Genomic DNA, 12,571 nt, shown 5'->3' with positions numbered 1-12,571 from the left:
AAGAGGCTGGAGGAGGATGGCTTGCACTGAGCTTTCCCTTCGCTTCTCAGCTATGAGGAGCAAGAGAGCCTTTGGCTTCTAGGATGTAAGGGAAACTTGGTTGGATGTCCTGGTTTTGTTAAAAGAAGCTGGTACATGGGGTGAGTCAACTTTTCCATGTTTCAAAAGAAACGGCTCAGAAGCAAAAATTCCTCCAAAGTTTTGCAGCGTCCAGTGACAAGTTCTGAACGTTAAGTGGGCTCACTTAGTTTTGTTGGCTAAGCTGAACTCTGTAGGAAAATGATCAATGAGAATAAAAAGTGATCATATTAAAAAGGTTTCAGTTTTCACTGTAGAGGTCAGTTAGGAATTCAGGAAAAAAAAAGCCTTTTTAGCTGACACTAGGTATAGGGAAACTGCAGTACAAGGCTAAACCAATCCAAGATCCACATTTCTGTAGCCCTTTCCATTCTCTTCCCCTCCCACCATGATTCTCATATTAGTGCTTCAATCTCCTCCCCTTGCTGAGCAAGGTGGATGCTGCATAGTTGTTCCTTAGTGTGAGGAAGTGTACTGACCTTTATGTCCAAGGCTGGGGAGGTGATCATATACATGCATTAGTATGAAAATCACCTGAAATACCTGGAAATCTGATTTCTTGCTCATTAAAGTTTCTTGCCATCTGCTTCACGCTATGGTTAAACTCATCAGGCTCTTTTCTCTACACCCTCACTGCCATCAGCCAAAGGTGCTGCATACAGAGCAATTAGGTGATCCGTTACAAGGGGGCTGTGAAGCACTTCAATTCAATTTTGCCACTACAGATCCAGCCACCGTCCTGACTTACAGGGGATTTCAGACATTAACGAGAAAAGCCGATTACATATGAGGCAGCCCGACAGAGCAGCCGTTCTCCTCCCCGCTCTCATCTGCTGCTTCATCTCAGTCCCGGCTGCTCACGAGCTTCCCTGAAGGACTGATCTCAGGAAATGTATGCAAGCCTGTTAACTGTAATTTTTGTTGATCCTTTGGCTGCCTTATAATGAAGATTTTTTCACTTTCTTCTTGTTTCTCTCTTTCCAAAACATGATTAGAACTTCATGTGAAGGGCTGAGGCACAGAGCAGTCCTCCATACCCTCCAGCACCAGCTCTGACCCGTTCTTTTAGCCAAAGCTGCTCACCTGCCTATGTGTGATCTAACACAGATGCTGCAAATTAAACAGAAACTTGGTTTCTTTTGAATCAGATGTTGACTTCCACAGGCCCAGATGTTCCATTCCATCTGGGGCAATGCTCTAGCCAGGGGACTTCCTCTGACTGAGATAAAGCCTTTGCAATAACCCCACAGAACTCTAATCTGACCTATATATATAGAATGATAGCTATTACAATATAACAACTTAAATATAGTAAATAGTAAATATAAATAACAAATAACTTCTGGTTATAATAGTACAGTTTTACTACACTGTAGTCTAGTGTATAGCTTAGCATATAGTCCGGCTTTAGTAAAACCATGATATATTATGGTGTATAACATGTAGCATAGTAAAACTTCACTAAAACAGTATTTTAGTATAACTTTATACTAGTGTATAGTGTATTGTAGAATATAGTATAATATAGTATAGTATATAATAAAAATTTACTATAACAACAGCTTTAGTATAACTATATGATAGTGTATAGAATAGTATATCGTATATAGTATAGCATATATAGTATAGTAAAACTATATATTATGTATAGGGTATATAGTATAGTAAAACTATTTTTACTGTAGTATAGTAAAAAACTATAGAAGTAAAAAAGTATATATAAAACTAGTCAAACTGTAGTTTCATTAAGAGTATATTAGAGTATGCTATAGAATAGTATATAATGTAGTATATAACTAAAAACTTTGGTAACACTTCACTAAAACTACAGTTCAGTAAAGATTTACTAATATTATGCTATATACTCTAATTTCCAGTGCTAATTGGATAGCTGTGATACTATAATATAAATAAATACTGTAATGTACATATAAAGTTCCATATGCAGAAATCAGATTAGATTCAAGTTCTGATGGGTTATTATGTTTTCTGAGACCTCTCCAGGTGTAGCTGGAGGGCAGTCTGTGGGGAACACACTGTGTGTGCAAGCACAGTGCAAAGCACTGCGTGTGCCTTGAGGCACCTTCTCTGGGAGCTCAGGTCACCCAGTGCACTGCCTGGAGCGCTACAGGCAGACTGACTGCAGACTCCCTGAAGGGATGCGGTAGGGACCCATATGGATCAGGGGTGGATGGATCAGAGAACATACTCAACCTCCCGCCCGTCTCTCCTGAAAATGCTTTCTGGTGTCTGTCAAAGCCCAGGTGCCTCATTTGACAGTACTCTCTCAATGTCTAGTTAATTGATTCTATTTAAGGTAGCCAACAAATATTTAAAGACTCTATATTCAGTTAGACAAATGCACGCACTTACCAAAAACTGTGTTACTGAGAATCCAAGTCCCAGGATCCTCCACAACAGGTCTTCTAGCTTACAAGGACGAAGACAGCAGCCCATCTGTTCGTCACAGGAAGGGCAGGGCTAAAGCCTGCTTATCTCAAAAGTCTGAAAGTTTGCGATAACAGTTTTGCCTCCCCGAAATTGTCCATGCTTTAAAGTTACAAACTGAGTGTGATCCTAGTGCCATTATGCAATGAATGCAAATAAAATGTAGTACATAAAATGGCTAATTAGTAAAATAGGAAAATTGATTGTTCCCACTGATGCCGTAAAAGGTTGAAGCTGAGAAAAAAAGTAACTTAAGCTCACACCGTTCATGGGAGACTTGGCAACAGTACTTCGTCATAGAGGGATTTGAGAAATTTGGGTTATATAGGTTGAATACAGTAAACTATAAGCAGGGTCAGCATATAATTGAAGTCTTATGTCCAGAACACTTTCTGATAAAAGGATGTAGTGGCAGATAGCTTGTTTGTCACAGATGCATAAACAAAGGCAGGTTGCTGTTTAATGTGCCTCCAAAAGGACTATGAGAATATTCAATTCAAAAAGCTCTCCTGGCTCTGAAGAAATGAGCTGGTCTGTTGGATGATGCGGAGATTTTTCTTTGGGAGGCATCCCACACAGACTGTTCTGACAGATAACAAACTGCTCAACACAGGCAGAAGAAAATTCCCCAGCCTGCTGAAGATACCAGGCTTGCTGAATACTTCAGCTCTTACTATTTGTGTGTGCCCTGATGTACCAGCTTTAGAACATCTTGAACAACTTTTTGACTAAATTTCAGTTCACTGAAGAAGGTTCTCGTCTCTAATCCCACATATGAAGCTGGGTTTTTAAATGTCTCTCCTTTAGATCACAAGGGTAACGAAAAGCACTTGCACAACATTTGCACTGCAACTATCTTGAGGCTTCAGTCAGTGGTAAAGAACCTGAATTCTGCCAACACAGGAAGCTAAAAGTGGACTTCCAAGGGAACTTTACAGTGAGAACTGAGCTTGTGTTCCTGAAGTGAGACTTTAGGTTGCACTGGAATAACCTGGTTCTTTGCAGCGCTTTGGAACTTGAGAACAGTGTTGAAGGAAAACTCTAAGGGCTCTGCTAGGATAGTTATGTAGCCCATTTCCAGTCTAATTAAATTGGCTTTTTAATAATTGATTAGACTAAGGAGACAATTTCATGGAATCACAGAATAGGCTGTGATAACACTAAATATGATTCCACGTGATTCCAGAGGCTGGAAGAGGCCTCTAGAGATCGTGAAGTCCAAATCCCTGCGCAAGCAGAGTCAGGTAGAACAGGTTTCCCAGGAGTGTGTTAAGTCAGGTTTTGAGCATCTCCAAGGCTGGAGACTCCACAGCCTTTTCACTCCATTTAAGGTCTTTTAGGGATTTTGATTTCACTCACATTATGCATTCTAAGAATTTCAGCTGGCTCTCACACTACAGTTAATAGGTTTTAGCCAAGTAAAACGCTGCTCAATACAGGCATGTTTATATTTTGGCTTTTCACGAAAAGAAAAATCCACTTCAAAGACTAAACTTGATCTAAGATGAGTATCCTATTCTACAGGAATGCAAAATAGCTTTTGGATCCATGAGAAACCACTCAATTATTCTGTATCAGTATTATTACCAGTTTTAGATAGTATTTTGTGGAGAAGTGGCCATGAGTTTACATGACTTTGCTTTTAAGGTAGGAGTAAGATTGTCTTGTTTATCTGATCTCTCTCAGACGTTTCTTTGAGAATGCGGGTAGGTATTGCTGTAAACAGATCTTGGTTTGGTTAACAATTGTCACAAGTCTGAAAAAGGAGTTAGCTCTGAAGGGTAAACAAATGTGAGGACTTCCTACAGGATAAGGAGTATTGCCAAACCCCAGGGAGCCAGGGTGCTTGGAAGTTAGAAGCCAAAGAGCACTTTTTGGCTCTAATAAAGATAATTAAACCTCCTCTTCCCCCCCCCCCCCCAATAAAAAAAAATAATCAGGATCTTGATTTTCAATGACTTGTGTGTGCAATAAATAGCACACCACCCCACAATGATGTAGATGAGAATCTAAGAGCTCACTTTATTACACAGTTGAGAACATAAGACACTACAAATGTCTTAGAAATATATATCAAGCTTTAGCCTAATGTTGCAGAATTTACTTTCAAAGTAATATGCAAATGCTGCTTGCTTTCCAAGGCACAATGGTATAAACACAAAAACGGCAGATGCAATATTTAATACAAAAATACAAATCCTGTTAATCTAAACAACAAAACAGCACATTTCCTCCCGTGTATAAGCCTTAATTTAAAAAAGGTTAGCTTTATTCTCAGTCATGAAATGCCAATAAAAACTATTCCTTTAGTGACACCTACTCAGAATATGTCCCTGTTATACCAGCATAGTAAGTAGGGGTGTAACATGTACAAATTTTGCTGCATTATGCAAGAGAAGTTTGGCTTGTTTTTTCGCTGATAAAACTGCAAACTAACTCTGCAAAATTGGATTTTATCGGAGTTTGAAATGCTCCCTGAAAGACTGAGTCCTCACTGAATTACACTAATAACTCTGGCATTAGACTATTACTTTGTTAAAAAAATTATCTCAATTATAAATAGCGTCAAATTTCGGAAAAACACTCTCCTTTAAACCTTGCATTTGAAAAACTTCCAATGCAGAATAAATTTAAAGTTTTATTGACAGCAAATACAAAGAACTGTTCAAACAGTGAAGAACACAGAATCTGAATTTTAAATGAGCTAATAGTGAAATTACAAAGGGGAAACCCAACCTATATATTGCTTGGCCTTTCTCAAGCAAATGAAAATACAAAAGTAATCCAGATCATACAGATTTCACATACAGTTCATGAAAAAGAATTTCAGCATCGATTCATAAAGCTGATTCTTTGGCTGACTGAATGTGATGGAGCAGCTGATTACAATAGGCAGGCGTCTGATGCTTATGTGCAACCGCTTCAATTTCTTTCACGAGGAGTTCTGGATATAAACTGCTTCCTTCCTTTAAAACTTCTGTAAAACAAAGATACGTTGGGGGTTGGAACTAGATGATCTTAAGGTCCTTTCAACCCTAACCATTCTATGACTCTGTGTTTTATAAATCATTAGCTGCTCTCAGTTTCTCTAAGTTCTCTCAGAGTAGCTGAAACCTAACCCGGAAATTGTTCTACAGTTCGTGAAGTCATGACAACCCGATTCCGCCCTCATTCGCTGAGGTCTGTATTTTAACATTTATGTACCTGAATACAGACCGATATACTAATAAATTCCAAAGAATTCATCAAGCAAGCGAGGATATGGTCACTTCCTGCCATGGGTTGTGTCTGTGCTCCATATCCTGTTTACCACCTATAAAGTCTTCTGATACATCAGCTGCACGGATATTCCCCCTCTGGTGAGTGCTAGATAAAACATTACATTCTGCATCCAGGTAAAAGGTCTCAGCTCATACTTACTGAAACCCAAAGGAAAGCTTCCAGCCTCTTAGGATTAGCCTCTAGTTGTATGTGCCACTATCATATGACACTTGAAAGCATAATGTAAAAAGTGCTGTTGAAAATATGGATGACTGAAAGTCTTACCTAGGACAGCATTTTGGATATTTTGATCTGTATCATCAAGATGTATCAGCAGTTCTCGGTACAGAAACTCAATATGACCTTCCATTGCAGATTTCACATCACTGTCCTTTAAGCATTTAAACCAATTCGTTAAGGCGTGAGCAGCTGCCAGCCGTACATCAGATGAAGCATCATCCAGGCGCTTTAAAACTTCTGAAAAGGAATATATGCACGAGCAAATAGCACTGTGAACAACAAAGTCATCTTCTGCATTTGAAAAAATTACTGTATTATGTCATCACTGAAATTACTGTCGCTTTTTTATTTCTGTATTTTGAACACTGTGTCTACACGTATATCGTGGTTTAAGCCCAGCCGGTAACTCACGCTTAAGCCATGACAATGTAGTACGTTGTTCCTAAAAGCACACAGTGCATTTTTATTGAATTGTTATGGTGACAAAAACATGCAAAGAAATTCACAGAACTATTTAGATTAGTTGAACATTTTCTGCCACTCTTTCTAATAAGGTGCTATGGTCATTAACGCACTGTAGAAACACAGAGTTTAAGTATTTCCACGCTCTATCAAGCACAGTATTTCTATCATATATTACTGTTCAGTGAATAACTGCATTGCAGACTGTTTGAATATGCAAGATGCAAAGATACACTTTGACAATTGCCTGACTGTGTGCTTCTCCGAATTAAAAACGCTTGTTGTTAGATTTCTACTATGCCATGTAAGAAAATATATCAGTCATTAAGATGCTGAATTTGGGAAGGTCGATTTATTTGCATATATCTCTGAGAATGTAAATCCTGTTACATAGCATAGCATAGACTGTACTTCTCCTAATTCATTGTTTAGCATTTAAACACCATCCTAAGAAGCATTATGGATAACAGCTCTATTTGAAATTACAGCACTCTAGATGAGCATTTTCTTCTTTCTTCCCCCCCAACCCCTCTTTTTAAATTACAAACCCCAACCCATTACCTATTCAGGTCTATTTATGGTACAATTAAATTGTTTGCTCTTGGCCCTCAAACACAGCATGGAGAACAGTGTGACTACCATTTATATAATGCATTACTGTTCTGCTTTCACTATAGTTAGAACATTATTCCATGTAGTCTAAACTAGGAAGCAATGAAAATAAAATACTGGCAAGCCTGGCAAGGACCATAATATTGAGTGAAGTTCCATCTACTGGTCTAATGCATAATAATGCTTGGAATAATGCTCGGTTCTGCACAATTGGGAGCAAGGGAACTTCCAAAGGACATGAATTTGTCTGCGAAACACCACCTCAATGAAATGACATACTGCAGATAAAAACCTACTACAGAAGGGACTTGCAAAAAACAAGTGCTGGTGGAGTCACACACACTGCCACCTACTCAAGTGTTTAACACCCCGATTTCCTAAAATGTGTATGTATACTTTATACACCTGAAGCAGTCTCATCTTTTTAAAATCATGTCTTAGTCTCTGCAGGAATAAGACATTAAATTGCCTCTCATACACAAAAATGTACCTAATGGTATGATTTTGTGCAGCACTTCACTTTCTCTATTTCCTTAATATCTACAAAATGTCTGTGGGGAAGAGCTGCCCAAATAGGTAAAATACCAGGTAAGAGAACACAGGAAGAGCATTAGAATATGTGTATGGGAGTCAAGTAAGAATGGCTGAGAAACTGAGTTTACATGAAAACTGCACTTATTTGCACGTCAAGCTGTTTAAAGGCTTTTTGCTCTCTATGTGGGATTTAAGTCAGATGCCACAGTGACATACAGCAGTTTCTGTCATTCCTTACTCTCTGTTAGTGCCTTCACCCACATCAGCTGCAGGGAATCTGCATGCAGGGTGGACAGCCTGCACAGTGAATCCTAAAGCAGTACAGTCTGCCTACTGCTCCAGCATGGTGCTTTTCATCCTTAAAAGCTAAGCTATGAACAAAGCAACTGTAATTACACGGAGATCTTGATTAAAAGCCAAAAAATTTAAAAAAATCAAACTTTCCCACTTACCTGTGTAAGTATTGGTAAATTTATCTTCTTCAAACTGCCTCCCACAGACTTTTAAAAGAACATCAACAATACGACAAGCCATCAGTCGAGTAATTTTAGAGTCTTCATCCATGGCAGCAATAATTTGAGGCATTAGCCCATCTTTGACTTTTAAGACCTACAATTAACAGGAAAAGCATAAACCAACTCTAAACCAATATGCTTCTTGGTTACATCAGTTACTATTAGGTCTGACCGATACTGGCTTGCTTAATTAAAGAAGTTAACCTGAAAAATCCTGGAAGTTACACAGCTCTATTTTTGCCTCTCAGCAAGCTTGGAAAATTAAAATCCACCAGTCAATCATCCAGTTCATGATGTTCAGTGTCTATGCAGATGAGTTTTATGTAACTTGTAAAATCTTTAAACTTCCTTGCCTTTTTACTTAAGAAAAAAACAATGTTGGAAAGACTTGAAATAATTTAGAGATGAGGATTTTGTGTATGTACCAGTAGATGGTGCTCTTATTCTAAAAGGAAGCTTGTAAGTAAAGACTGTTCAAAGCCAGTGTTTTAGTGAGCTTCATAATTTGACTTCAGTATGTACATTTCATATTCATTAATGCAAAATAGGCATTAAGGCACTGATGCAGAAAATTGTTTAACTAGAACAATAGTCTCAGATAGAAATGTTTTTGTATATGTGAACTCAACCAGTTAAATGCGTTTAAACACTTTGTTCAATTAAGGTCTGTTATAAAGACAGTAAACTCTATGAACATTTAATAACATTTTCATTCCATTTTTTAAAAAATTCCCTTATATTGAACATGTTTCTTGTGCATCATTTCCAAATACTATCTTTGTTAGCAAAGAAGCTTCAAAAAACACCTCAGACTCCATTAATCCATAATCACTATGGTGCATAACACTTCTTTAAGTATAATCCTTGTTAACTCTCTACCTCCGTTTCTACGGATAATCTCCAAGTTCCATCCCAAGTCCTTCTGCCCTTTCCAGGAATCATATTTTTTTTATATTCCCTAAATGGACCTGTGGGCTCCAAGGCAACAACGTAAGTGTATTTTCCACATTACACAAAAGCGTACCCTAGCTAGCTCCAGTGCTGCTGCGCAGGCACAGCTTAGGGGTCCAGTGATACCAAGTTGTGCTAATAGTGGTGAGGGTTTTGTGCTATAGAAGTGACATTATGGTAGAACAAAGATTTACAAAGTTTGATGACTAGTTCTACAGCTCACTAGCTGGTCTCAGGTCTCTTATCAGGGTAACAGCATCCCTCCACTACTGATGTATTCAATTACTTACACTCAATTACAATTAATGAATTTTATCATGAAAACTCTATGTCCATCTGAAAATATTACTTACAATAAGGATTTAACCTTTTTTTCCCTCCCTTGCATTTGCCTTCCTGCCTAAGATTTCAAAGTACATTTGATGAGAAAGAGAGAATTTACCTCCTCTGGTGAAAGCATTTCACAGTGAATAAGAGCCCAAAGGCATGATACAGCTGTAGTGCGGATGGCAGCTGCTGTTCTTCCAGCATGCCACTGCAAATTAGGAGCTAGTATGTCTTTTATCACAATCTCAAGGTAGCTAGGGAACAGCCTGAAGCCAAAAATAAGAAAGCAAAATAAAGGTTCATGAGAAAGTGATAAAGAGACTGACAGGATGTAAAAGAGATTTTTCTGTTATAGAAACATAGGCAGGAAAAAAAAAAAAGACTGTAAAAAAAAAAAAGAAAATCTTATAAGCCAATGTGATTATAATGCATGTGATAAGCTTTTCATAGCTTAATTTTTCTAGATAATATTTAAACAAATACCAAACATTCATGGAAAAGGGAGGCTAGACTTTCTTCCACTTCAGACGATGCCCATGACTCACTGTGTTATCTTGGTAAACTACTTACCTTCTTTCTGTCTCATTTTCTCCATCTGCGAAGTGGAGATAACACCCCATATGAATGCTGTCAGGATTCATTAATATTTGTAAGGCCCTTTGAGACTGTCCAGTGAGAAGTATTTATAACGTGAAAAGTATGAATGCTATCGATGAGACCTGAACTGCTGATACTGCAGGGAGCCTATACAGAATACTTCTGCTCTCCCTTGGCTCAGAAACTTGCCTCCCTCAAGGGTGAGAGGTCTGTAGGATTTTCTGATGGTGCCAGTCCCAATACTAGTTTGTTTTCATTACAAACACGCAAATCTGTGATATTTTTGGTGATGCTTCTTCCTCCTCTACTGAATGGGCTACTGTAACGCTGAAAGTTGCTGTAGGAGTCAGCAGCTTCAGCAGGAAGTATTCCCTCACACCCATTTAATTCCATAGCAGTTTTAAATTGAGAGAAAAAAAGATACAGCTCTTACACACAAGTTAAAAAAACCCCAAACCCAACCTTGCTGCATCCAAGAGATATTTGTGCCTGGCTGTGTCTAGATAACTAAGGCTCAGGTTATTCACTGTGTCTCTCTGCCTTGAAATGTAGCTGGCAGCATGCAAAACAGATTGACAAATAGCAGGGTAAAATCGACCTTGTGTCAAACTGTAAAACTTCCCACAAACCCAGACTACAGCCACCTGAGTGCAAAACAGCACATCACCACCCTGCTGCCTGGCAGAAAGGGGAGAAGCTGTTGCTGGATTTTCTAAGAGTCCTACATTTCCAGGATGAGTAAGTGACTCCTGTAAGGCTGTGCCAAGCCACAGGAGGAAGATAACAGGTAAACATCAACAACAAACAATTATCACTAAGAACTTTTTCAGAAATCCCCTCCATGACAAAACAAAATCACCCAGCAACAAAAAAATCTGTAACAGTATTCTGTCAGTGTAGTAAGAAATGTAATTGTGTCTGCTGTCCTGTGGCTATCCTTCACCCACTGCAGTCAGACCTTGTCATCCGGGTGTAACCTGACTGAAGTGTGCCCAGCCAGCCTGCCAGGCCTTAAATGTCTATTGCACACACATAAACCTGAAAATCTCTATTTTCAACATGGTGAAACATAGAGCTGGCTGCTGCTTAGTCCCTCGGCTAAAGGAACATTCAGTGCCTGAGAAAGTCACAGATCCATTCCTGTTTCCTGTCCAGCAGATGGCACTTGAGATTCAGCAATAACAAGAAATCTGATTTCTCATTAGACACATCTACATTTGTCAAAACCTTTTAGATAAATTATTTTAAACCTGTTTTTTGAGAATTAATATTTTCCTATTCAGAAAGTTGCTGGGCAAAAAATACAACTAATGATCACCATCATTCCCAATTTCCTTTTAGCTCCAAAGCTAAAAGCAACCTCGTGCTATCTGATCAGTAGCTGCTTCTGTTTTTAATAAAGCCTTCTGTTAAACTGCAAAGAAAAACCATTCTGTCAAAACATAAAGGTAAATTCCATCAGCATTATGTTAACCATAATGCTATGCTATTTGTGAGAGTATTTTGTTTTAGTGCCTCGAAATAGAATCAGTAAAGCTGTATCTGGCAATTATCTGACTCAATCATATCAGACTCAAACAAAATTAGATGACCACACAACTGTGCTTAGCATAATAACTGAAAACCTTCTTATCTAAACTGGTAGAATGTTTTTAAGGAGCTAAACAAATTACTGCCAGCAGTGAAAGCGACCGTGTCACCAGAACTTATTAGTGCTTCACTACACTATCTGTCATTACCATTAAGATATATTTTCTGCTGTTGCTGATGCAATTAAATTCTCCCTCTTACTCTGGTAAATCTGTGTAACTTAATTCTAAAAGTGAGTCATTTCTATGAAAGAACATACCTTGTCTGTGCTATTTGGATGCACAGAATTGAGACTTTATTCTCAGCTGGGTATGAAGTAACTAAACCATAATCTGTGCATACAGTAATACCTAGCTCTTACGCAGATATAAAAAGCAGAGCTTGGGTTTACATTAAAATTGCTACCCCCATTTAATGGACTTATAGACTTAAACTTTCACTCCATGTTAATTATTCTTTTTTATGCATTTTTGTTCTAGATTGGCTTCTTTTCTGCTTTTATGGCACTGCTGCACTTGGTTTTATGTTTGTGGATTGTTGCGTTTTGGGCTATGTGTGTGTACAGTTTTTTCCCCAAACTTAACATCTTAAATCCAGGTAATCTGAAACAAAACCAGATTTGCTCTTACAAATCAAAACCCAAAAAAATGTTTTGCAAACAGCTTTTCAAACTCAAAAACTTCACCTATTACTTCCTATATTAAAGTATTTGCTGTGACAATGTTAAGTAGGATTAAGACTTCAAAGAGTCATTTAGTTCCTACTTTTTAGTTTCTGAAAATTAACCTACTGGTAAAATTCATTGCACTGCTCTTGTTCTCAGAGGACTAAGAGCCTCATTATGAGTCTGACTGGGCCGTGCTTGGCCAGGAGTCCTTTGTACAGACAGGTCTATTAACCTCATTGGGTGTACCCAGCCTTGACAAAAGACCCCTCACTCATACTGGCCTGAGCAA

At 38.3% G+C, this 12,571-nt stretch overlaps 2 protein-coding genes across 2 annotated transcripts in view; both read right to left on the bottom strand.

Moving 5' to 3' along the window:
* The window catches only part of SUN1 (Sad1 and UNC84 domain containing 1), a 32,962-nt gene extending 30,471 nt beyond the window's left edge, over positions 1 to 2,491 (bottom strand). The window contains exon 1 of the mRNA XM_065684432.1: positions 2,452 to 2,491. The gene's annotated coding sequence lies outside the window, so the exon portion shown is untranslated. The remainder of the gene's footprint in view (positions 1 to 2,451) is intronic.
* Positions 2,492 to 4,522: 2,031 nt separating this feature from the next.
* The window catches only part of DNAAF5 (dynein axonemal assembly factor 5), a 29,110-nt gene continuing 21,061 nt past the window's right edge, over positions 4,523 to 12,571 (bottom strand). Inside the window, exons 10-13 of the mRNA XM_065684428.1 lie at positions 9,544 to 9,694; positions 8,088 to 8,244; positions 6,073 to 6,264; positions 4,523 to 5,503 (exon numbers count right to left, since the gene is read on the bottom strand). Of these exons, the coding sequence (XP_065540500.1) occupies positions 5,364 to 5,503; positions 6,073 to 6,264; positions 8,088 to 8,244; positions 9,544 to 9,694 (640 nt within the window). The 3' untranslated portion in view covers positions 4,523 to 5,363. The remainder of the gene's footprint in view (positions 5,504 to 6,072; positions 6,265 to 8,087; positions 8,245 to 9,543; positions 9,695 to 12,571) is intronic.

Source organism: Lathamus discolor, chromosome 6 (assembly GCF_037157495.1).
Source record: "Lathamus discolor isolate bLatDis1 chromosome 6, bLatDis1.hap1, whole genome shotgun sequence".
In the NCBI taxonomy this organism is placed as follows: Eukaryota; Metazoa; Chordata; class Aves; order Psittaciformes; family Psittacidae; genus Lathamus; species Lathamus discolor.
The sequence above is the reverse complement of the archived record's forward strand: the minus strand, read 5'-3'. Positions and strand labels throughout refer to the sequence as shown.